At 39.0% G+C, this 26218-nt stretch overlaps 1 protein-coding gene across 2 annotated transcripts in view; it reads left to right on the forward strand.

Annotated features, from left to right (window-relative positions):
• The first annotated feature begins 963 nt into the window (after window positions 1-963).
• The window catches only part of B4GALT6 (beta-1,4-galactosyltransferase 6), a 32616-nt gene continuing 7361 nt past the window's right edge, over window positions 964-26218 (forward strand). The window contains exons 1-5 of one of the 2 annotated variants that reach the window (XM_059815469.1): window positions 964-1078; window positions 17304-17417; window positions 23876-24000; window positions 24532-24648; window positions 25935-26122. In XM_059815469.1, the coding sequence (XP_059671452.1) occupies window positions 964-1078; window positions 17304-17417; window positions 23876-24000; window positions 24532-24648; window positions 25935-26122 (659 nt within the window). Of the gene's footprint in view, window positions 1079-16808; window positions 16924-17303; window positions 17418-23875; window positions 24001-24531; window positions 24649-25934; window positions 26123-26218 lie in introns of those variants that run through there. The other variant, XM_059815468.1, reaches the window with a different exon arrangement.

The following is a 26218-nucleotide window of genomic DNA, read 5'->3' on the forward strand; positions in this document are numbered from 1 at the left end:
CTCCCCAACAGCTCCTCCCGCCCCGCCCTCACGTGGCGGCCGCGGAGACCCTGGCGGACCCCGGCCCCGCCGAGCCAGGCCTCCGCGCACCCCTCCCCCGCCCCGGTGATACGATCGCTCGTCCACGCACCAGCCAATCGGGAGAGCGGGCTCGCTTCTCCCTGGTCTCCCATTGGGCCGCAGCACAGGGCGGCGCGCGCGCGCCGCCGCCGCAGTATAGCGGCGGCACTGCCCGCGTCCCCCCCCCCCCCCGGCCCCCTCCGCCGGAGCGCGGGGCGAGCGCGCGCCCGCCCGCCGCAGTTCTGCAGTCCGCCGCCGCTGCGCCGGGGCTCGCGCACGCTCCAACCACCGCAGTAGCCGGGGCTCGGCGGGGCGGGGCCGGGCTGCGCCGCGCGGCTGCAGCGCGCTCCCCGCCGGTGTGGGAGGAGGTGGGAGCGGCGGGGCTGGGCTGGGCTGGGCGCGGAGGTGACTGCCCGCCGGCAGCGGGGATGCTGCTGCCGCCGCCGCCGCCGCTTGTGAGGGGGCAGCTGGCGGGAGAGCGGGCTGCCGCGGCGTCCGGCGGCATGAGCAGCGGCGGGAACATTCCCCGAGCCCCGCGGCAGCGCTAGGGGCCCCTCCCGGCTCCGGCCGCCACCTGTAAGCCGCGGCGGCGGGTTCAGCCCGCCCGGAGGCGCAGCGCGAAGGCAGGCCCCCTCCGGCCGGCCGCGAGGGGGGCAGCCGGGCCGGCCAAAAAGCGCTGCCGCCGCCCGCCCTCCCTCCTCCTCGAGCTGCGGCGCTGCCCCTGCCGGCCCCCGCCGGCCCGCCCGCTCCCGGGGAGGCGGCGGGAGGGAGGGGGCGAGCGGAGCCCCCTCGTCACCTTCTCGCTGCCCGATCCATGGGAGGAGCCGGCCGCCTCCCTCTGGGAAGTGCCGCCGCGGCTCGCCGGGACTGAGCGGAGCGGCCGGCCGCCGGCGCGGAGGGAGGATGCCACTGCTGCGGAAGGTGCTGCGGGTCTCCAATCGCTCCATGCTCGCCTTCATCTTCTTTTTCTCCTTCTCCTCCTCCTGCCTCTACTTCATCTATGTGGCCCCCGGGATCGGTGAGTCGGGAGCCGCCCCCTCGGGGGTGGACGCCGCGGCCCAACAGGCGGGGAGCGGCGGGCGCTGCGGGGCGGCCTCGGCGGTGCGCGCCCGCCTCCCCCGGCCTGTCACGCCGGGCACCGCGGCGAGGAGGGCACGGGCGGCGTCGGGCGAGGGGCGTCTCGGGTGTCGAGCCGCGAGCCCCCCTGCCGAGGGCGGGTCGGGGCGGCGGTAACGTGTGTTAGTCTCGCATCTTTGTTCTGTTGATTTCAAATGCTCTAGAAGATTCATCAGCCATCGCGAGGTAGGTGAATGCTCTCCTTGCTTCCCAGGCCGGAAAAGTGAGGCAAAAAAGCAGCTCTCCGTTTCATCATGTTATAAATTAACGGCAGAAACGAGGAAAGAACTGCAAAGCTGCCTGCTGGTGTCACTTGAATGCATTCATCTTTTAAGTCATTAGTAACTGCTTTAATAATAAAACGTGTCAACAGAAATTAAGAACCAATTTGAATATTTGTCGTTTACTTCTGTCAGTGGGATCTCTTCACAGGTTTTACAGTTTGTTAACTTCCATTTCTGAAAGAACCACTTCAGACAGGAGACAAACAGTTTCTTCAAGAAAAGCTACGTAAAATAACTGTGCACGTCTGGGTTGGACAAAAAAAACAAAGCGCTGTTTTCCGTAGTTCGCTCTTCTGCTGTTTCTGGGAGACCATCAGGCTTTTTCTCCCTGGATGATCCTTTCAGAACTGGTTAGCCTTACCCCGAGCTAAGGCATACAGTATCCTGTATGGTGCTCGGTGGCGTTTCACTGTATTGGGTATCTGTTGGCTAGGCAATGTTTTCTTTTTTTGCCAGGGAACATTGACACTTTCTCCTGCACTTCTCCTTGCTTATCAGGTGCTACCTAAATACCTGTAAAACCATCTCGCTCTTTGTCCTCAGTGCTTAAAAGTCCTTGCTGCAGTCATTACTACAAAATGTCCACATTGATTTGGCCACTGACTCTGCAGGAATTGTTTCCCATTGACTGGTGTCTGTATGCTGTTTGGCTTCCTCTTGTTCACAATCTTCTGTTTAGCTTGTAAACCTTTTCAAGGTGCAGTTACTTCTCCCATACTTACAGCACTTCATACAGTATTGACATGACTGTCAGTTATTATTACAGTTCAAGTAAATGTAAAAAAAAAAACATGAGGGAATATATCATGGGTTGGAATTCCTGAGTTTCTTGTCTGTCAGTGTTTCCCTGCTGAAAGGGGTGTAATTTAGCCTTGTAAAGTGAGAGAATGATGCTTCTTGGATCCATTTAGAAATCTTAGTTCTGTGAGACACTAGTGCAATATCAGAGTGGGCTTCAAGTAGTTGATGTATGATTTAGAAAGCGAAGTGCGGTTTCCACATCTTTATGAGTAAGTGAAACTATTAACATCTTACATAATATATGCAGCTGCAGTTCTACTTCATTATTTAAATGTTTCTTCTTCAACGGGTATCTTCTAAGAAGTACATCCTATTCTTCCTAAACAAGGCTTATGCAGTACTTTGTTCAGAATCAGAGCTTCTAGTGATGACACTTTTCTTTCCTGACTTCATCTTGCTCCTCAGCTACTGGGGTTTAGATATGTTAGGTTTCCTTTGTACCAGGAGTGAAATGAAATCAACAGTATGCACCAAAAGAATTCTTGGGGTAGGTTATTTAGGTCTGATCAACCTTAAGGAAAAAAATAATACTCAAACTGGTCTCTCTTGCTATCTTAGACATATATACTGCACTTAGTCCTTTTAAGCTGTAGTTTAACGATAAAAAAATCTTCAGTTACATGAGTTTGTGAGATTACAGCTCTTTCCGGCTACTGTTCAATGGTGTGCTGCCCTAACTTTGTATGCAGTTGTGTTGTGAACTCATCCAGCTTAAATAAATCAAAACCCTGCAATATTGGGCTTATTCTTTGTCTATGGCACTTCTTGGATCCAGTTTGAAATGCTACCATGCTGTGCTTGTCTTACTGGGGGAGGGAATATAGAAAATGGTAATGGAAAGGGCAATAGGATGATCTAAGTGGTGACCTAAGCCTGTCAGCTTGCTGATTTCCAGGAATTTGCTTCTGGAAATGTTGCTGTGTCGAATGGAGAGAAAGAAGGTCAAATATTATCTTAAAACCCATAAGCATCCTGGCACTATTCTTGGGGCAAATGTAAGTTGTAAGAATGGAAGATTTGCAAAAAACCCAATAACACCCCACCCCCCAAGTTTATAGGCAGATGATTCATCTAATAATCCTTTGCTGTATGTTTATGCCATTTGCATATTGCAATATGTGCTTGCTCCTTTCCGTTGTGTGTGGTGGAATAGGTGTATCTAAAAGCTGATTGTGTGTGGAGAGGAGGAGGGCTTAAGATTGCTTATGGAAGTTCAGCCACCTTATCTGTTAGCAGCTTTTCATGAAATATATTCTGCAATTAAGTCATAAATGGTTGGGATCTGTCATAATTTATGTGTATAGACATGTTTTAGTGAAGATACTTGGTTCATCAGAATGCTTTCTTCCTCAACAAGCTACAAGGAACAGTGGCAGAGAGGAGGAAAGTCCTAATTGCGTTGTAGGGAACTGGAGCTACTCCCTGACTGGTTTATCTTGATGGTCAGAGGAATTCAAAAGAGGGAGAAGTTGGACTCCCAAATGTTTTATGGAGCAGCAGTGTAGTCGAAGGTGGGAGGGGGAAGATGTAGCAGCATGGCTTCCTGAGATGTCAAAGCTGAGTGAAAATTTGAGTTCTTAGGGTCTAATAGAGTGGAATTCCCTCCTAGCAAGCAGTTTATGGTTTATCAAAGGGAGGAGATGTCTGCACAAGTAAGCCCTTAGCACTGGGAGAATTCTCAAAGAGGTCATTATCACATTCCCTCTGTCCTTCATGCTAATTAGAAAATAGAGTTACTGCACTTTTTAGCAAAATTGCAGATTTTGTGGCAAATGCAATTTGGAATACTGACAATTTGTTTAGAGGGAAAAATCTTAATTACTTATTTTAAGGTCTTTCATTATTTCTGTCTAATATTTAAATGATTTTATTTGCACAATAATTACCTGTATATGACTTTTTTTTTTGTAGAGGCCTCACAGAATGTTAGTTCATTGGGAAATAGAAACTTTCATCATCCCATGTATTTCAGAATATGAGGAGAGGAAAAGCATTTATATCTCAGGTTTTCAGACACTGTTCTGTGTTTTGACACTAAGACATGTAATATTCCACATAATATAAAAATACAGGGTTTATACGGACAAGAAGAAATCATACACTATATTGGGGTTGTTCATGTGCCTCCTTTCCTCTCTTCTGTAAGACCAGAAGATGGGGTGGGGTAGAGATGGCTGCAACTCTACCTCAGCACCCCGGTGGTCTCTGGATAGTCAGAAGAGCTCAAACATGGAAGCAGATTGATTTCTAACTGCTGATTAGAGAAGACAACTATTTTTCTGGTTTTCATTTTCCCTGTTTAATAGAGTGGATGTTTTGAAGCAAAATTAGAGGGATAGGATGGCAAGGTAAAATAGCAGAAAACATTTTAAATGTTTAAAATTTAAAAATCTTATTTAAATGTTTAAATTATACTTCTATGTGATAGTCTCAAGTGGAAGCAGATAACAGGTGCTACTTCTCCAGAAAGACCACTTTTCTGACAGTACTTCATCTAGTGCTCCTCTGGTACCTGAAATGAAAAGATGCAAACTGAAGTTGCTGTTATTTAATTAGTCAATGAAGATGGCCTGTGATTCTGAAACTTCACTGGAAGTTACAAATATACATGTATTACAAATATCCAGTTAGAGACTGAAGAAGCTAGCTGAAAGCGGGAATCTTTGGCACCAGTATGATGTTCTTCAGTGTTGTAGATAACAGTACTGATAAAAGGGACTTGAATAGTTGATGTCTGGTGCTGACAGCTATTCAGAACACATACTTAGGTTCAAGTTTACGTCATGGAAAGGATCCAAAGATGAGGAAAATAAGACAAAGTAGCAAGGCAGCAGTGTCCAAGAGGGAGCATTTGCTGATCTTATTTCACTGCCAAGCCAATCCAAGTATTGCCAGAGAATTTTTTCTTTGATTTTCCCATTTTCTGTCAGCATCATAACTAAAATCACATTGGACAACATAACTGATCTCAGAAAATGATCTCTTGCTCATCTCTGGCTTATTCCTTTCTGTCTGACTCCAGTAGAGAACCTTTACCAGATTGTGTGGAATAGTACCTTAGAGCTCTCAATATTGTAGTCAATTGCGGTCTAACTTGGCCAGCTTGGACGTGATGACCTTTGTAGTTCTCACAAGAACTGGTTATGGAACAGTGCAGTCATCAGGGAAGATGCAGTCTGTCTTTGACATCAGTAACTAGAAATCCTGAACATGAGATTGAGGAGAAAAAAACAGCTACTGTTTTCTCTCTTCTCGTCTTCTGCTTCTCTTACTAAAACTTTACTACTTCTCTGGCAATCCTAACCAAAGGGCAGCTGTGCAGACTAGGTGGAACTTGGAAATATTTCCACTGGTTTTAGCTCATAATTTGATATCAATCTATGTCCTATTCTGTTATTAGGAAGTAATTTTCCTAATAGGAAAGGGTAATATCACTCCTTTTTGAACTTGTGCAGAAATGGAGGAAAGAGCTGAAAATGCTGTCAGCAAGATAAATGGTTGTCAGTGGTTCCAGGTGCTGAGCCTATAGATACGGGCACAGCCTTTGTGCTGATATTCTTTGTTCCTGGCATATGTGGCAGTTGTGGTATTTCGAAAGACTTGCTGTTTGGGTCATAGAACAATTTAGATTGGCAGGGACCTCTGGAAGTCATTCGATCCAACCTCCTGCTGAAAACAGATCCTACTAGATCGGATTGCTCAGGGCCATGTCCAATTGAGTTTTGAGTAACTCCAGGGATGGAGATTCTGCAGTCTCTCTGGGAAACCTGTTCCAGTGTTTGGCAACTGTGTGAGAAAATTGTAATAGGTAATCGTAATTTCCCGTCTTCCACCTAGTGTTCATTGCCTTGTGTCTTTTTCTCTGTGTACCTCCAAGTGTTCGATTTCATCTTCTCTATATACTTCTACTACATAGTTGAAGACAGCAAAAAAATCCATCCTCCCTTTAGCAGTTTCTACTTAAGACTGAACAAATCCATTTCTTTCAGTTTCTACTCTTACATCTTACGCTCCGTGTTGGAAGCTTTCCTATGGGCTTCCTCTGGTATGTTAATGTCTGTCTCTTACTGGGATCCCCAAACTAGACACAGTACCCTAAATATGGTTTCACAAGTTGCTGTTTAGAGGAGTATAGTTGCTCCTATTGACATGTTGGTTATGCTGTTGCTAATACAGGGCAGCATACTGTTGACTGTGTTTGCTACAGTGATACACGGATGATAATACCTTGTCTGAGGGTTTTGTAATAGAGCCTGTCTTCAAGGCAATAGGTTTAATGCAGCTCAAGGGCTGCACTGAAATAGGAATAATACAGCTAGCCTGTTTAAAATGAAAAAAAATCCTTTGTTACTTTCCTACTTCGATGCTGTGTGGAAATACCATCTGATAAAAGACTGATGGGTTTTGCAGGGTGTGGTAGATATTAATGGGGTTTTTTGCTACTGTTGTCTTCTTTTACTCCTTTCTAGGGAATTGTTCTCTTAGAAGTTTCTTCAGTGCATGAAACTGTTTTGTCCCTTTGTTTCATGATTTCTGCAGGGAAATGTCTGTACTACAGACCTGGTTGTTGTTTGGGAGCTATTTTCAACTATATTCCTTTATTAAGGTTCACCTGTTATTGAAGGCTTCATTTGGAGGCAGCAGTAATTTTGTTCGCTGCAGTGGTCTTTTTCTTGCTTGCAGTGCAGCTTTTCACTTCTGTTCCACAAATTACAACCAAACCCTTTAACAGAAACATTTTAGTCAACTTTCTGATGAATAGGGTCTTCCCTCTTTTTCTTGTGCAAAGAGCAGTATGAAGCTTACACATTCTTCTGCTGGATCACTGATTTCCAGCGATCAAAAGTTCCTTGGCATTCTGACTAATGGCTTGAGCTCGTTATGAGCTCAGGCAGTTTCAGGAGTAAGTTTTCTGCCTGTTCTGGGAGGTGCAAAGATTTTTCCATGATGTTGGCCCAGCACAGTCATTCCTAGCACCTGATGCTGAATAAATTATTGCAGTTCAGTCATTCATGACTGTCTTTCACTTTTACCAACAGCTAAGCTTTGACTAAACATGCATATTTCTTTCTGTATCAGTTGTTTTGCATGTTTATCTGATAGTTTTCCTAAAGCCCTTAGGTATACTTAGTTATTAGTCAGGGAACTTGCCTGCATAAGATTTCATGGAGTACTCATTTTGTGGTCTTAGTCAGAAAAGGGAAAAAAATACAGGCACTTATGGTGTGCAGACAGCTTCACAAGGACAAAGTAATTACAAGACCTCATGTGAAATGAGTTTTTACTTAAGCCAGCCAGTTATTTGAATGTGTTCTTCTCATCCATTGAGGAGGAGAAACTATGCCCTGGAAACATTTATTTGAACTATGGTGCTTCGCTGTTGTGGCCCAATCTTTAACCATTTCTACATCTGTCTGTGGTGAAAGATAGCTTATGTACTGGCTTTTCATTACTAAGGCTGTTTCTACAAGTGACTGTCTCTGCTTGTTTTTCTACAGCTCTTAGTCTGTTTTGGGTAATCATTTGTTTTCAAATAATGCAATGAGGTTATGGGGAGCAGCATGCAATGGTTGTGCATCATGTGGGATCTAGTGCTAGATTTCTGTGAATACAGTGCAGAGATTGGTTTCAGGGCTTTCAGATACAAAAGATGCTTTTTTGCAAGGTATCCCCAATGTTCAGTTCACTTTCTTAAATTTGCAGTTGTCCTTCTTTACTGTCATGTTATTGTGGGTGTATTCTTTTTTTATTTATTTAATTTATGATGATACTTGGAATATTTGATTTACAGGTACTACAGTTTTCTATTTTTCCCAATAACTGAACTCATTAAAATAAAATTGGCAAGGCTCGGGCTTAAAATGTCACTATAAAACCATTTAATTGTTGGTGACCAAAGTCATCCTGTCTAGAACAGTCTTTGCTGAACAAATGTCTTAATGAAACTTAATTAAGTATTTTAAAGTTGGAATTGACATTTTGCTAAAATAGTAGAAATTCAAAGAAAAATATTTAAGTAAAAATATTTACTTTCCTGATTGAGTCTGCCTTGAGTAGAGGAAAAAAAAAAACAAGTCAAGTAAATATATAAGCCTCATTTTTAGTGGTTACAGCAATGCTGATTTTTAAATTTCTGTAGGATACTATTTCAGAATTAGCTAATGAATTAACTAATCAACTAATAGCTTGAGATTGGAGGATAGATTAGTATCAAATGTGTTAGAAGTTGTATTGAACATTGTGTCATGTATCATGCTTAAAAGTACTGCTAGAGAAAGAAATTTTAATTTTTTTTAAAATTTTTTTTTTTTCTTCACCAATAAATGAAGACTTGACCAATGAGATTTCCGCTTGTACTGGCTCCAATAAACAGTGAACTGACATTTATTGAAACCCTCAGATTTGTAGTCAGAGGACTTACGCATTTGACATGTCCTTTGTGGCAGTGAGTATACATTGTCTGGAGTATTGAAAAACACCACTGCTAAAAACAATTTTGAAGACTCTCTGTTGTAGCTGATGCAGATTCATCCATCTGCACCATGTGAATGATCCCTCCAGAAATATCTGTAGTTGGTGGTATTTTCAGTAGATTGAGGTGATTATCTTTCTAATATATTTTCCATTCAAGGAGGTATACATATGCAGACTTAAATGCAGTCTCACCATACCCATGAAATAAGTTTGGATTTATTGTTAAATTACAAAGAGTGCAAAACTGGTATTAAATATTCAACAACAAATCAAGTAAAAACCTATATTTCAAGGCATACAATTTTTTGCTTTTTTTCTGGTTGTTGCTTGTGTTTTAGAAACAAGTTCTGATTAACCACAGATGTGTAACCATAAATCCTATGGAAGCTGAACACTTACTGTAGGATTTATGTGTTCTCTGTAGATTTCAATTTGTGACTAGGAACCAGTTTATAGTAGTCTTACATTGCTTCGGGTATCGTCCTTCACTGCAAAATTGCTTAATGAATCTGTTTTACAGACTAAAGTCCCTATCCTGTAGTTGTGGAAAATATTCTTAGCTCCTAAAATCATGACTGTGATGTTTTAGAAGCAATCATCAGCTGAGCTCTACTTCCTGTAGATTTAGATTAGTTTGTAGAATTTAATCTTTAACACTTTTGTGTTAATTAGCCATGCATGAACTCTGCCAATAGTGTATTTATAACTCTCATGTTGCTGAGAATAATATCATACAACCTTGAGAAGAGATCCATGTAGGACTTGTACTAGAAATGTCCCCATGAGGTGATTCCCCATGTACAATTACTAGTGGAGAACTTTCTGTTAACCCATTTGAATCCCTGTCAATTTTTATGCAATGTGTTGGATGTGCTTTTCAGAAGTCCTGTGAAACAGGTGTACACTAGCAGATGAGTAACTTTAGGGCCAGTGGTCATTTGGCAAGACCTATTTTCTGTAAAGCTGTGTTTATTGCTTGTGAATTTTGCAGTGTCTGTAGATTGTCTATGAAGTAATCCTATCTGAGCTTTCCAGTATTTTTTTTTCCCCAGAAGATCAGTGTGTAATGTTTGTTGCTAGAGCTGCTCTGATGATGATCTTCTCACTTTTTAAGTATGGGGGTGTTAACTTTTTTTTGCTAACTGCTTTGAAAGAGTTCTTGATGTAAGGCTTTTTTCTTGTGTGTTTTTGGTTTTGGGTTTTTTTTGGTATGGTAAAAGCTGCATTTTTAAATTAAATTTGTGATCTCCAAGTCTGTTCATTTTTTCTTCTTTGGCATTTAAGAAATCATAGTTTGTAATCTCATTAATGCTTTTCTGGCTATCTTGTTAAAATAATCACAGTTCTAACTGCCTACTGTTCTTCAGAATGTTAGTCATTGATCCAGTTTTAAATTCAGTTGTTCTGTTGTATATTTTACTATATTCATTGCTTCTAAGTGCATGGCACATAGTTTTGGTTTTCCTTTGGTATATGTGTACAGCATGATAAATTACTAAATTCCTATGTAAAATTGCGTTTTGTGCTTTTTCTGTGAAGCTAAGGGATGATAAATTAATGCAGTGTTGTGAGAAGTGTTTTAATTTTTGGTGTACTGCTTGGAAGGAGCTTGATTCCCTAATGGAGAGTGATCTGTGAATGGGACTTTCTCCTTTAAAAAAGGTGTAAATAGTCCTTGGGTGAATATTTAAATAACAGGAAGCTAGGTGAGGTTAAACATTGAGCCATTTTTACAGGTATTTTTATATTTTAAGAATTAATGCTTCCCGCCCCTGCTGTGGTCTTGTTTTCAGTCTAACACATAAAACTATTAATAACTAGTGAGCTATAAAAACTGGAGACAAAAAGTCATCCATCTGATATTTTTAACATGTCCTCTGAAATACAGGATGATCCCTTTAATGCTCTGATGTGCTTTATCAGAATGAGTTTTAAATAATGCCCTGAAACTAGGACTTTTGATGACTGGCTTGTAGCTGTGTGTCCATGATTGCTGATACAGATCTGGACCGACTGCTAGTGAAAATTTCATCTGAGTTAGGTATGAGCTCATGCTCACACCGCAGTTGTTTTAGGTGGAACAGTTAGTATGGTAGTTATTCCAAGGTGTCCTATATGGGTGTGTTGTCTTATATCCTGCACTGCACTTCTCATTTGCTGACCTTGTACACTGAGTGACAGTCTGGATTCTATATGTTTCTTGAATCAGAAGTGCTCTTTCTTACTTGCTGTGGACCATGTACAATGAAATAAGGAGAATATTGAATAAAACTAGTTCTAGGTGGTTACATATTTAGATGTTTTCTTTGGTTAAATGTGAAATTTTGCCTTCCTGGGTTGTGCATTGCCTTGTACTGTGACAGGAGTGATGGTTGGTACAAACGCAGAAAGACAGTAGTGGAAGAAAATCACAGAATAGTTGAGATTGGATGGGACCTCGAGGTCATCTGGTCCAACCCCCCTGCTCAAGCAGGGCCACCTGGAGCCAGTTGCCCAGTACTGTGTCCGGATGACTTTTGAGTATAGAGACTCCATAACCTCCGTGGACAACCTGTGCCAGTGCTTGTTCACCCTTGCAGTAAAGAAGTGTTTCCTGACGTTCAGGTAGAACCTCCTGTGTTTCAGTTTGTGGCCATTGCCTCTTGTCCTGTCACTGGGCACCACTAAAAAGAGCCTGGCTCTGTCCTCTTGTCACCCTCCCTTCATCTACATTATATACATATACACCCACCCTTTATATACATTAATGTGATCCCCTGAGCCTTCTCTTCTCCAGGCTGAACAGTCCTAGCTCTCTCATCTGTTCCTCATAGGAGAGATGTTCCAGTCCCTTTGTCGTCTTCATGGCCCTTTGTTGGACTCTCTCCAGTATGTCCATGTCTCTCTCCTACTGTGGAGCCCAGAACTGGACACAGTACTCCAGGTGTGGCCTCACCAGTGCTGAGTAGAGGAAAAGGATCACCTCATCCTGCTGGCAACACTCCTCCTCATGCAGCCCAGGATGCCATTGGCCTTCTTTGCCGCAGGGGCATGTTGCTGGCTCATATTCAACTTTGTGTCCACGAGGATCTTCTTTTCTGCCAAGCTGCTTTCCAGCTGGATGGCTACCAGCATATATTGGTGCATGGTCTTCCCGAGGTGCAGGACTTTGCATTCCTCCTTGTTGAACTTCATGAGGTTCCTGTCAGCCTATTTCTCCAGCCTGTTGAGGTCCCTCTGGATGGCAGCACAGCCCACTGGCATATGAGCTACTTACTCAGTTTTGTCATAAGCAAACTTTCTGAGGGTACACTGTGCCCCATCATCCAGATCACTAATGAAATGTTAAACAGGACTGGACCTGGTATTGACCTCTGGGGTATACTGTTAGTTACTGGCCTCCAACTAGACTTCGTGCCACTGATCCTCGCCCTCTGGGCCTGGTTAGTCAGTGAGTTTTTGATCCACCTGTTTGCTCATCCAGCCTGTATATCAGCAGCTTGTCTGTGATGATCTTATGGGATACAGTGTCAAAGGCCTTACTGAAGTCCAGGTAGACAATGTCCACTGCTCTCTCCTTATCTACCAGGCTGGTCATTTCATCATAGAAGTTTATCAGGTTGGTCAAGTATGGCTTCCCCTTGCTGAAGCCCCTTGGTGAAGCCATGCTGACTATTCCTGATGATTTTCTTGTTGTTCATGTACCTGAAAAATGGTTTCCAGGATTAGCTGCTCCATCACCTTCCCAGGGATTGAGGTGAGGCTGACCAGCCTGTAGTTCCCTGGGTCCTCCTTCTTGCCCTTCTTGAAGATAAGAGTGATATTTGCTTTCCTCCAGTCCTCAGGCATTTCTCCCAGTCACCATGATTGATCAAAGATTATCAAGAGCGCCCTTGCAATGACATCTGCCAGCTCCCTCAGCGCTTGTTGTGCATCGCATCAGGGCCCATGGACTTACATATTCCCAGTTTGCTTAAGTATTCCCTGACCTGTAGCAAGATGTGCCAAGGGTACATCTTCCTTGCTCCAGCATTTCCTCCTGGTCTCTGGGACCTGGGATTCCTGAAGGCCAGTTTTGCTAGTAAAGACTGAGGCAAAACTGTATCCTTTTCAATGTCCTGTGTAACTGGATCCCCCATCTCGTTGAGTAATGGGTCCACATTTTCTTTAGTCTGTCTTTTGTGATCTGTGTACTTAAGAAACTCTTCTTGTTGTCTTTGACATCCCTGGCCAGATGAATTTCCATTTGGGCTTTAGCTTTCCTAACTGCATCCCTGGATGCTTGGACATTGTTTCTGTATTCCTCCTCCATTACCTGTTCTTGCTTTCACCTTCTGTATGCTTCCTTTTTGTGTTTGAGTTTGGCTAGGAGCTCCTTGTTCATCCATGCAGGCCTCCTGGCATTTTTGCCTGACTTCATAGGGATGGAGCTCTCTTGAGCTTGGAGGAGGTGATCCTTGAATATTATCCAGCTTTCTTGCCCCACTCTTCCTTTGAGGGCCTTATCCCGTGGGACTTTTCCGAGAAGATCTTTGAAGAGGCCAAAGTCTGCTTTCTTGAAGTCCAGAGTTGTGAGCTTGCTTTTCCTTCTTCCTGCCCCCAGGATCCTGAACTCCACCATCTCATCGTCACTGCAGCCAAAGCTGCTTTTGATCTTCACATATCCAGTGAGCCTCTCCTTGGTGATACGAAGTCCAGCAGAGCACCTCCCCCAGTTGGCTCCTCTGTCACTTGTGTCAGGAATTTATCATCAGTGCACTCCAGGAACCTCCTGGACTGCTTTTAGCTGGCTCTGTTGTCTCTCCAGCATCAGTGTGGTTGAAGTCCCCCATGAGGACCAGGGCCTGTGAATGTGAGGCTGTTTTCATATGTGTCTGTAGAGGGCATGATCCCCTTGTTCTTCCTGATCAGGTGGCCTATAGCAGACACCCACTATTATGTCACCTTTGATCATAACCCATAAGCTCCCAGCTGGCTCCTCTTCCATCCCCAGGCAGAGCTCCATGCACTCCAGCTGCTTTCTCACATAAAGGCCGACTCTCCTTCCTCATCTTCCCTAAACAGCCTGTATCCCTCCAGTCAACCATATCAGGAGCAGTGCTGGAGAGTATGCTCGCTGGCTGCACAGTGTCCATAATTTCTGTCACTGTGTGTACTAAGTGACATCTGTCTGTCTAACAGCTGAAGTGTTTACAATCAATGTGATTTGGTAGCAGCCAGAAAGAAATTCCTAAGGCTGAACATGTAAGTAGAAGAAAAAGCACTGATCTTTCTCATTAAGAAAGGTGGTATCATTCTTAGGAAGTTTGAAGACGGGCTTGTAGTGTTGATGATGAAAAAGGAACAAGAAGCAGCTAATGAAATGATTTATGGGCTGTCAGAAAGAGGTCTAAGCATAGGTTGTTGATAAACACAGTGTTTTAGCTGTTGCTGAACAGTGCTTGCACAGCGTCAAGGCTTTGCTGTTTTCCACTCTGTCCCCCACAGTGAGTAGGCCGGGGGTGAGCAAGAGGTTGGGGAGGGGATGCAGCTGGCACAGCTGACCCATAGTGACCAAACAGATATTCCATACCAAGTAATGTCATGCTCAGCAATACAACTAGTGAGTTTTTTTCCCCCCAGAGCAGCCATTGCTTGGGGACTGGCAGGGCATCTGTCTCCTGGTGGTGAGTTTTGTTGGAGGTTTTTTTTGTTTTTCATCACTTTTGCCCTTCTGATTCTTTCCCCCATCCTACTGCAGGGAGTGAGCAAGCAACTGGATGGGGGCTTACCTGCCAGCCGGGTCAACCCACCAGATACATGTGAATTAAGGTTATGTTTCTATTAACATGCTGTTCTCTGGTGTTAAAAACTCAAGTGGCTTTGGCTTTTGGTATCACATTAAAAAGGATAATAAAGCACACAATCTTCCAGAGTTTATCTCTGAAATCACTATTTACTAACTGATTTATATTAAAAAAGAACTTTATTTTAGTGTTGGAATAGGTAGATACTGAAGAGAAGAGCTGTACAGTAATATGTGAGGAAAAGAGAAGGGAGAATACCAATTTCAAATATGTTAAAGTTTGAAGAAAGTAATTCTTTGTTGATTAGGAAAATTTTGTCCTATTTGAAAGGCAAAAATACATTTAGTTTTACTTTCAGGGAAGCCTTGAATTTTGAAATTGTTTGTTTGAAGGTAAATAATTGTTCTTGGAGGAACAGATCAAAGTGCTTTTATGTTGATTCCTAAAGGAGAAGGTTTCTTGAGTAGGTGACATCATATATGAACTCAAGAATTGTACAGATTCCCTGAAATGTTTAATATAGACACCCTAAAAAAACGGAATTTAAATGGAAAAAACTATGTAAGAAAATAATTGGAACCCCAAAGTGCTACTTCAGAGTGAATTGGGTTAAAATTTTGAGAAGTTTCTGTGCGAGTTTTCTATAAGGAAATCTGAATGTTATCTGTTGTCTTGGATCCAGTTGTTCTGGATCCCAGTAGGAATCATTCTTGTTGGATTTCCTACCTCTGTCATCAGGCCACGGTTGTAGTTTTTTTGTTTTGTTTCTGTTTTAGTGGCCAGGGGGTGTTGAGACAACTTCAGGATCCTAGCAGCTAAGTAACTTTTACGCACATGCGAACTCTTGTTAACCAAAACAGCTAGTGATGCAGGCCAAGGGGTTGAGAATTACATGCCATGCATAGCACCTGATATGTTCAGAGCCTGTCTTTTAAGGGATAATATTTCTTGTTTTAATAAGGAGCTCTTTGAAAGCCAGGGGGCCCTCCTAGTCAATCTTTTAAAACCAAAACCATTATTGTAGGGTTTGCAAATAATGTTCCTTAAAAGATTATGTTGGTATTTGTATCTCTGTGGGTGTCGGTAGTATTGTTTGCTAATGTGGTGGAATTAGTCACTGTATTTTCCTCTGGAAATGCCCCAGTCCTTTATAAACAATTCTCTGTAGCTATAGTCTCTTTGTCTTGGGCTTTAAGAAGATAGCAACTGATATGGAGTTATTCATGTCGTGCCACTGGTGCTGGGTCATCTGATGAAGTGGAGTTCCTGAGATAATTTTCTAACTTTCTTTAATCTCTTTAGGCCAGATTAAGATTATTCTGTTGTTTTTCTAGTATGTTCAGTTCTTTCCTCCAAAGTCTCAGAGCATTTTTTGGTTAGGGTGGTTACTAGCTACAGCGAGCCAAATATCTGCCAGAGAAACGGGTACTTAACACAGGTGAAGTGACAGGTGATCCCTTTGATCTTCTTTGCTACCCAGAATAAAAACTGTTTTGCAAAGGGAATTTTTCCTTCCTCTTACATTATTTTTTGAGCTCTCTGAGTCCTGGATAGATATTTGCTTACTCAGACATAAATGCGGCTTCTTTTCCAACTTACTTACTCTCTTCTCTTTAGGACAAAGAATTGTCTTGAGATTGGATTTGGGGCTTTGAGTGCAAGACTGAGACAGAGGGATATTTCATGCTGTTATTATTGAGTTGCTTTATTACTCAGTGTTGATTTACTCACCCTTGATGGTTGTAATAAATATTTCACATATAATTATCAAACATGAATACTTTGAGACTGGAAGTGATTTGTAGCAGTTGCATAACAAAACAGTTGTTGGGGGTGAATGAATAGCAGTACATTTTGACTGAAAGTTGTGTTAACTATTGAGTAAAAAGGGGGACTTTCTATGGGACTAAAAGATTTTCTAGACATTTTTTTGTCCTATATTTCTATGATGTGTATATAAATGCATATAGGAGGGATGTATCTACATATGAAAACCTTTTTATTGGTAAATTCAATTGTTTCTTGGCACTGTCAGATGCTTTTTGTAAGTTAAAGAGAAATGAAAGTGTCTTATAAAGTATGTATTGACGTTTTATAATTTTGGGTTTTTATATAATCCATTTCGTTCTTTTGTTTTGTTGCTGTTAGGTTTCACTCTTTGTGGATCTTCATCTCGAAGGATTAATGTTCACTACCCATGGATTCAGACATAGTAACAAATATTGAACACATTATAAATGGATGTTAGAGTAATTTGGAAATACCTTATTTTAACTCAAATTCAAAATTGCTTTTTGTTTTATCAGCAAACACGTATCTCTTTATGGTGCAAGCTCGTGGTATAATGTTGAGAGAAAATGTAAAAACAATAGGACACATGATCAGATTGTACACTAACAAAAATACTACACTGAATGGCACAGGTAAGAATATTTCTTATTTAATTTAATTTTTAAAAAAGCTTTATAAAAAAACAACCAAAAAAACCGAGGATGCCAAACCTTAATGACATAGCTTGATTATGAAAACCTAGACCCAAGTCCTACTTCTCTGTAACTGGACTGAAGGCCAAATAGTTATTGTTTATCAGTTTACTTTAGTAGGAAATATTTGTCACAGCTGTAACAAAGATATCTTAATTTAATTATTGTTCCTTTAGTGCAGTAAAATGTTTGTTTTTTTAAATCATGCTAATAGGAATTTGTTATTGACAAAGTTAATTAATGCTCTCACTTGCATGATGATATGTTACAAATTCAGTGGATAACGTAGGTTTTTACAAAAATCAATTCCTCTTTTTAAGATTATCCTGAAGGAAACAATTCTAGTGACTGTGTTGCTCAAACAACAATGTATCTTCCAGAAAACTTCACTTACTCTCCTTACCAGGCTTGTCCAGAGAAGCTGCCTTACATGAGTAAGTTTTAAACAGACTTTAATGTTTATCTAGTAAATTGGATTGTACTTAAAACAAAATACAATTATTTAAATATAAAATATAATTGTAAGGAGTCCAAATATATAGCAGAAAATAATGAATAAAATACATCTGAGAATGGACAATAATGCTTAGCAGAATTTTGCCTGTAACTGTTGTGTTACAAAAACTTTTGGCCTCTTTACTAATCACCTAATGTGTTTTAAATTTTATTTACAAATAATTTTACTTTCTACAAATTATATACTAAATGTTTTTATTAATATATGGGAATACTCTAACTTTATGAAAAGTACCCATTCAGAGTTGCATATTTTGAGGAGTAGTTAAAAATTTCCTTTTTGGAAATGGTATTCCTAATACAAAGATTCATGAGTCAGAAACTAGTTCTCATATCTTCATCAGCTAATCACAGTTACCTCAATGTATAGGAAGCTGAACAACATGGTGTAGTGAAGTAAGAATTGATGGAGGTAAGAAAGTGCTAAAGCCCTGTCATAATGAGGAACCAGTACTTACATAACAAGTGAAAAGTTGTGATCCTCAGGAAATTTTAAAATTAAGCTTTCAAACCTAGCTGTTTAAGATCCCAAGCTATTAAATAGAACTTGATTAGGTAACCCTAAGTTTATTTGTCTTTAAATCTAGAATCTAAACTTCTAATTATTTTCTTTGAAAGTGTTTAGTTGCAGAGGAGTGTCATGCAGAAAAAAGAAACTGAGTTGAGTACTTTGGCACCATTACTGTTTTGGTTTGCTGGGTTTTTATAAAACCTGTAATACCACAGCTGTCCTAAGTAGAGTATCCCAGTGTATGTAGAAGATCTTATAAGTAGGTATTGCACGATTAAAGCAGTTACACAAACTGAGATTGGAAGAGTTCCTTGATGTAATTCAGCATCCTTAACCTGACTTAATAATGTGGCTGAAAGGCTGTTGGCATGACTTCTTAATCTTCTTTCTGTAAACAAAGTATAGCTTTGTTTGGGAATATTCTTAAAAATTCTTGTTAAGAACTGTAAATTTTCATGTGAATTCCCCTTTCCTGCAAACTTGTCATTTTTCAGATTCAGACTAAATTCTGGGCATTGTTTGCTCTCCTCCGGCTTGTAGAGAAAGCAATCCTTAAACACCAAGAAGTGTTAGGTAGGAGACCAGTTTTGAACATAAAAAGAAAGAGGCAAACCACTCTTGGAGGTGACTGCTTTACCTTGACCTTCACCACTGATTGTTTGCTATTAGAGATAGTTCTTATATTTAACCTTTATAAAATTGCAGTGCCTTGGCTAAAACGGAGTTCCTTCTTAGAAACCGCTATTGAGTTTTCAGCTTTTTTCTCTATGTTAGGACTTGTTACATTATCAGAGTTACTGTAGGAAGCAAGTGATAATTAAGTATAAATGGTTTTTTGTGCTCTGCATTTGGAAGAAATCATAACTTGAGTCAGTAATCCATGTAATTACTTTAGTTCTAGTAAATGTTTTGTAGACAGTCAATATTTTTGAGTGAAGAACTAATAAGTAGCATTAGTATAGATCTCAAAACTTATTAGTTAAATTGAAATGTCTCATTTGGTGTCAGAATGTACCAACTAGAGAAGAAGAATCAACAACTCTCTGTAAATAAGTGTAAGTATGTTACTAGAAGTGACTGTTCATTAGTAGCTGTCAGTATCTGTTATGCTAACGTGTTTATTTTACTTGCTATATTTAAAATCAAACAAGTAAACTACTGATTTGTAAGACAGAAAATTTGAAACAGTTTCTGAAGGTATTTGTGACACATTCCAGAATTCTAACCTCTTGTCTTTTAGGCTAACACCTGACTTAAGCTGTGGGCTGTCATTCAGCATGAGCAAGTAATTAAGTATTTAATACAGCAGTTCAGATCCATATCATACCAAAAAATGTTGTTGACAGCCAAACTGAATTGCTGGTAATTTTTTTCTTTAAAAAAAATAGTGGATTTTATTAGGCTAATCTAGATTCCATTGTAACTGCCTTTTTAATCTCAACAGAGAAATTTATCCAGTGAAGAGTACAGTAACAGTGCTTGTTATCTGTGTTTCTTTTCAGTGACTCTGAATTCTAAACTTTGTCTCTTACATTGTAAAGATACAGACATATAGCCAAAAATACAAATCAGTTGCTGTTGCTTATGAACTTAAATCACGTAGAAAACTTTTTTAAGCCAAGTAGCAATTAGCCACGGTGGGATTACATCCTTATTTCAATGTCTTCCCTCCAGAAAAAGGGTTTGACTTTCAAAATCATATGGATGTTCTTTTCTGCACACATAAACAAATAAAACTAAATTATTCCAATAGTAAATATTTTAGCTACTTTGGGAAACAAATAAAAGGTTCAAAAAATGTCAACTCTGGATAACCAGAGAAACAAGAATGATGATTATGATGATTGAAAAATGCATATAAATTGGTATTTTTAATGAAACTTTCACGGGATATCGCAGTTGAATTCTGCCAGATGAGTTATTTCAAAACTGTCTTGGCTTCTGCTACCTGTTTTACTTGTGTATTAGTCTGCTGTCTAGGAGTGGAGGAATGAGGCAAGTTAGAAGGTACGAAGGTACTAAGGTACCCTAGTAGGTCAGCCTACTTACAGCATATTATGTCAAATCCTTGATGCAGATTTGTTTGCACTGACAGGTATTTAGAATTGCCAGAGTAGGGATGCATTCTACTCTGCCATCCTTGCTGTCAACCTCATTGGCTATATGTAATTCTACCAGAATTTGCCTATAGGTCTCCTTATTGCTGCTCTCTTTTCCATCTTTTTTTGTTAGTAATAACTTTGTACTTACTCTGTCCTGCTGAATTTAATAGAGAAATCATAATTTTAATAGAAAATAATTCACTGGATAAGTTACTGTTCAGCAAAGAGATGTATGTCTCACCCTTTGGTTTTCATGTATATCTTTTTAATCACCATCTGTGTATTTAATTATAATCTAAATAAAACTCTGAAGATTATGTAATGCAATGAAATGTTGTAGCTGGTTCTGAGATAGCCAGGAAAGAAAGCTTCTTGAATCACCTGTATTTTGACCTGCTAAATCTAAGGTTTATAGAAGTCAACTACTCTTTACATCAACTTGCCAAATTTGTATCGTGGAAGGAGTATGATAAAATCATGTTTTGTCCCAAATGCATATGCTCTTAAAATAGGACCAAATAGTGCCTTTTGTGTGTGATTCAGTCTTTCAGGTTATAAGCCACTGGTTGAGTACTGCTATGCTAATTCATAAGCAAGACACCTCTACTTCAAGATAGAAGCAGTACAAAAGAGTATTTAATCAGCGTAATTTTAATACTGATTTGAGAGGTAAATGGAAAGCAGATCAGTTTTTTCAGTTATATGAAATAAAACCCTCGTGTTAAGAATTTTTAAGCAGTCTACCCAAGTCACCTCATGGTTAGTCTAAAACCTGTCTCTTAATGAGCTATAAGAAATATCCAGATCTTCTCGTTTGACCACTACAGTACATTAGGGTTGAATATACCTAAACCATTTTAAATAGATACTAGAAAAATCTATTTTGTATTTTAAAAAAAAAAGTCAGCAGTGGAGAAAGTTCTAATGTCTCCAGAAGTAGTATATTCTAGTATTCCATCAACTGAATAGTTAAGCTTTCCCTGATACTCAACCAGATACTCAACCTGCATTTACTTTTTTCTTTTTTTTTTTTCCCTTCCTGCAAGTTAGTCAGATTTCTCCTTGCCGTTCTTGATGCTTATCAAAAAGTTGGTTACCCTCTATGTACCACATTAGTCTGTCTTGGAAAAGAGTTACATTTTCGTCAGTCCGTTGTAGATAAACCAGTACTTTCAGCCTTTCTAGACTACATAGTTTCTAAAGCTCTTGTCATTCTTCATTTTTGTACTGTAGACTTTTTCTAGTTTGATTTCCTTTTGAAGCATCCTAACAGGCTAAAACCATGGTTGCAAAACAAACTAGTAATCACCTTCTCTTAACCATATAACAGTGGTTAACATATTCCAGAATGAGATTTGACATTTTTGTGCAATTGCATTACAGTTTATTGTCTCATATTAATAAGCAATCCATTATAAACCATCAAAATATCTTTCTGCATACTGCAGCATAGCGAAGTATTTCCTGGTTTGTGTGTGTATGCTTCATTTCTCCTCCAGTAACAATGCATACTTTTTTTATTGATTTCAGTATGTATCTGATTTCTTGAAATTATTTTGTTTTCTGATTCTGTTCTTCAAAATGCTTTCTGCTTCCTCAGCTTTCTTTTTTTGCAGATTGTATAAATGTTTTATTACAGCATGCTAGACAATAATGGAAGTAGTGGATACTATGCCCAGATGTTTACTGAGATGCCTTCTCCTGCCCCCCCACCAATGACAGGGAAATACTGCTGATTTCTATTTGCCCGTCTCCTGTGTACTTCTGATGGTACCAATATTTCAGGGTTTACTATAGCTACTTTTTAAACAGTCTGGATGGAATTTCATCATGTCCCATCAAGTTAGAACCACCTGCCTTATATAAATACTGTTTTACCATTCCTCCTTTTTCTTTTTAAAATTTTTTTATTTAAACTCCCTAAGCATCTGATCACATCTAAACTTTTCTCAGAAGACTAAGGCACCTGAGTCCTTTGCATCTTGTGTTGTTTGCTTCCTTTTCTGGTGTAGTAATTGACCTTTATTTATCTTTATTTTCCTAATAGATCCTATAAATAAACCAAAAGGTTCTTGTTGCTTCTGTGTCTCTTGGTAGTTGAAATTGATATAGTGATTTATTCATTTTTTTAAATTTAATTTCTACATAATTATACTTTCTCTATTGGTCCTTTTGTTGAGTGCCCTTGTTTCTACTTTTTGTAAGATTTCTTTTTCAGGTTATTGGTTATTGAAGAGTTTCAGATAGAACCATAATAATCATCTAAGCTTCTCTTTCTTTTTTTTTTTTTTGTGGGGAGGGGTGTGTGTGTTTTCTTGGTTTTGTTTATTTGTTTTAAAGCTTTGTAGGATTAGCTTGTTCTGGTGTATATTTATACAGTCTTCTTTCAGCAACTGCCAGGTTTCTTTTTTCTTCTTAAAAAAATAAATAAATGTGAGTTTGTTTAAATCTGTCCTTAAAAGATATTCTCCTTATTGTGCTGTTCTGATCCTTTTTTTCCTATCATTTTCTTTTTTTTCAAAGTTACCTTCTACATTTACAAGTAGTTCTACATTTAATCATATTCAAAACTAAAATAGCTCTTGCAGTATCTTCTGCCTTCTTCTGAAAACAACAGTTGTTCCTAGTATGCTCCAAAAATTTCAGTCTTTCCAAAAGATTTAGATAGGTAGTCAATTCAGTGTTACAACATGAAGCAATCTTTTGGACACAAATAGGATCTTTTGGGTATGGGCACAGGGGAGAAAATGGGAGTGATTTCTTTAATTGACTTTAAAATTCCAACCCTTTCTGAAAGACTGAAATTTTTAGACAAAAAAAGGTAGAATATTTTATGGTGTCTATCAGTTATTGCAAGATTTTTCTTTGATGAGCTAGTATAGTAGTTGCTGAAGAACAACTTGAGCTTCTGGTTAATGAGGGTTACACTATGCTTCTCCCCAGATTTTCTTGATTCCTTCTACTTCTGCTTTTGAGGGTAGAATATTTACTATGTATCGTTATTTCCAGTTTTGAAATTGATACACATGCATAAGCTAATGACAGACAACTTTTAGCTATGAACTAAGTGTAATTATTTTCTCATAGTAATTACTAACCTGATTTTTTTGCTACTATATTGTGGTCTTTATTCAATATCTTACTGCATTCCAGTCTCATCAGTAGCAATTTGCGAATGCTTTTCCCATTGGGCTAATTAGTTCTATCAGCAGTAATTTTCAAGTCCAGCCAGTTGCTATAAATTGGTTTGATGAATATAGTCATGAATTAATGGATGAAGGCTGTACATTAAATGTGCATAACTATCTAGAATTTAAATTGAGGAAGTTTGTTGAGTGTATTTGATGATTTGATGTTTGTTGATGATGCATTTTCTGGTTTTGTGGAAGTGCTGGTAGGAAGACACACAGAATTGGAGTATCAGTTCAGTAGTGCAGTTGATGTGGAATTGTTAACAGTGGTACTTGAAAGGTGACTCCAATTTTCTGGAATAGATACAGAATTCAAATTACTTTGCTTGTTCTGTGTCCTCTGAAATAAGTAATTTGCTTGTAGGATTTATTGAAGGAATGTTTATATTGGGAAATACTGAAATTTATTCTGTAAAAACTGAATATTAAGAGGATAGTATAAATTGTTTCTTTTTTATCTGTAGTTAATGTAAATACAAAGTTCTGATGCTAGTTGTCTATGATATACATTGTAGCGTTAGATCTGTTGTCTTAATTGAAATTAATAAATATTTTTTTTTTCCACTATTTAGGAGGCCTTATCGATGTTAATATGAGTGAAATTAGTTTTGATGAAATTCAGCAACTCTTTTCAAAAGATTTAGACATTAAACCAGGAGGACACTGGAAACCAAAAGACTGTAAGCCACGATGGAAGGTGAGATGCTGCTTTTCTGTTTTGTTTTGTTTTTTTTTTTTTTTTTTCTCTTGGTGTTTAAGAATAGTTTACCATTGGAAGCACTCAGTCTTTTAATGCTATATATTTTATCTAATAGGTAGTATGTTATAGTATATATATTATGCTATCTGTGCTCAAGAAGAGACTAAAGCTTGAAGAAAAACTTGAAATGGATTGCCAAGAACTTCTAAAGGTCCATTAACTGTTGTTACTAAACATGTCATCATATAGATGCAAACTTGTCCTATGTGTATGTTGCTGAAAGTATAATAATAAGCAAGTGAACATAAAAGGAAAATCTTATTTATATTTTACTCAGAATTTTTTTCTTTAATTGTTTGAGCAAAATTCCAACACACTTTACTAGTGGGAACAAAAGTGTAAAACATCAAGCCAAATTACATGTAAAAGTTGAAAAGCCTATGTAAGCCATGGGAGACTTGATCTGTATTGAAACATTGAAATTTAAAAATGCTAATATAATAGCTTAATATATATAATTTTTTCAAGGTGGCGATCCTTATTCCTTTTCGGAATCGCCATGAGCATCTTCCAATTTTTTTCCGTCATCTGATACCTATGTTGCAGAAGCAGCGGCTGGAATTTGCCTTCTATGTTGTTGAACAGGTAACAACATTTACTTGAAAAGCGATTCTTCAAGATTCCTTACTAAAGGGGATTTGATATTCTTACCAAGATCTGGATGAATCCAGAATTTAAAAATTGTTACTGCTAATCCTTTGAATGAAAAGGGAAAGTTCAGCTCCATTGCCCAGTTTAAGTGGTGGCCAGATACATGTTGCTTTTCTTCAATACAGGCTGATATTTTATAGGTGATAACATGGCCACTTTGAATCTATTGTCCTTGTAAGTTTTCAAGGGAACGAAAAAAAAAAGGTTTTAAGTGTAAGAATTGGAAATGGTCATTTACAGGAGGCCAATTTACAGCACATGCTCACTGAAACCCAGTTGAAGACAATAGTATTAAAGTGTATACTGTCTAGTTAATATATGTGAAATATAATGGAGGCATTAATGATATAAAATTACCAGCTAGTACCTTGGCTAGGGGTCTCTTTGGAAACAGAAAGGAATGGATATGGAGGAAAAAAACACTTGTAAAAAAAAAAATAGTTTCTGCAAGCCACAACCAAGGAATAAAGTAGTTGTAGTTCAGATGGGTAGCTTAAGGAATTTGCATCATTGTTGGCTGTAGTAGATAGCTAGATCCCTAAAGAATTTACAGGACTTATTTTTTGTGGTTTATCTAATGCAATATTTTCAGGTGACAAAGTAAAAAATTTGCAGAAAACAAAAAGATACTTTAAATTGTCATTAAAAAAAAGGCATGTAGGATGCATTTGCTATATCAAAAGGTCTTATGTTGTCTTGTTTGTTCAAAATGGAAATGAGATTTAAATTGTACTGGAAATAAAAATTATTTGAATCTGACTTTATTAAAGTTTCTGAGAAAATGGAAGTAAGTTCTAATACAAGATTAATTATAAATATGTAACCAAGTTATAGGCATTTTCACAGCATTGGAAGTTTTTCAGTAGTTGACTGTTTTAACAAGAAACAAAATTTAATGTTTCTTTCTTTGTTTGTATCAGTATTTCCTTAACTCATAATGTCATGCTGTATTAATCTTAACAACCCATATTTTGATACTTGAGAGTTACTAGTGCTATAAGTTGCTAGTGCTGTTAAGTTTTGTGTCAGAGGGGAGAACATCTAGACTTCTTAAATCACAAAATGCAGTTAATGTAGTTGGTGCTAACCAGAGCTAATGCTCTGCTTAGATAGAGGAATAACAGCCATCTTTGTCAATTTTTTTTTTATGTGGTATAGTATTGAAATTTTGTGTCTTTCTTCTCGATTCTTACAATGTCTCCTTTGTTTTCTGTTTGAAGACAGGTGTGCAACCTTTTAATCGTGCAATGCTCTTTAATGTTGGCTTCAAAGAGGCTATGAAGGATGCTGTCTGGGACTGCATAATATTTCATGATGTGGATCACTTACCTGAAAATGACCGAAATTATTATGGATGTGGAGAAATGCCACGCCATTTTGCAGCAAAGCTGGACAAATACATGTACATGTAAGTAATTAGCTTTATTCACTTTGTTTCTTAAAGACCCAGAAACATTTTTAAAGTGTGTATGAATTTTGTGACAGTATATACAGTAGGTGAAAC

Source organism: Gavia stellata, chromosome 3 (assembly GCF_030936135.1).
Source record: "Gavia stellata isolate bGavSte3 chromosome 3, bGavSte3.hap2, whole genome shotgun sequence".
Classification (NCBI taxonomy): domain Eukaryota; kingdom Metazoa; phylum Chordata; class Aves; order Gaviiformes; family Gaviidae; genus Gavia; species Gavia stellata.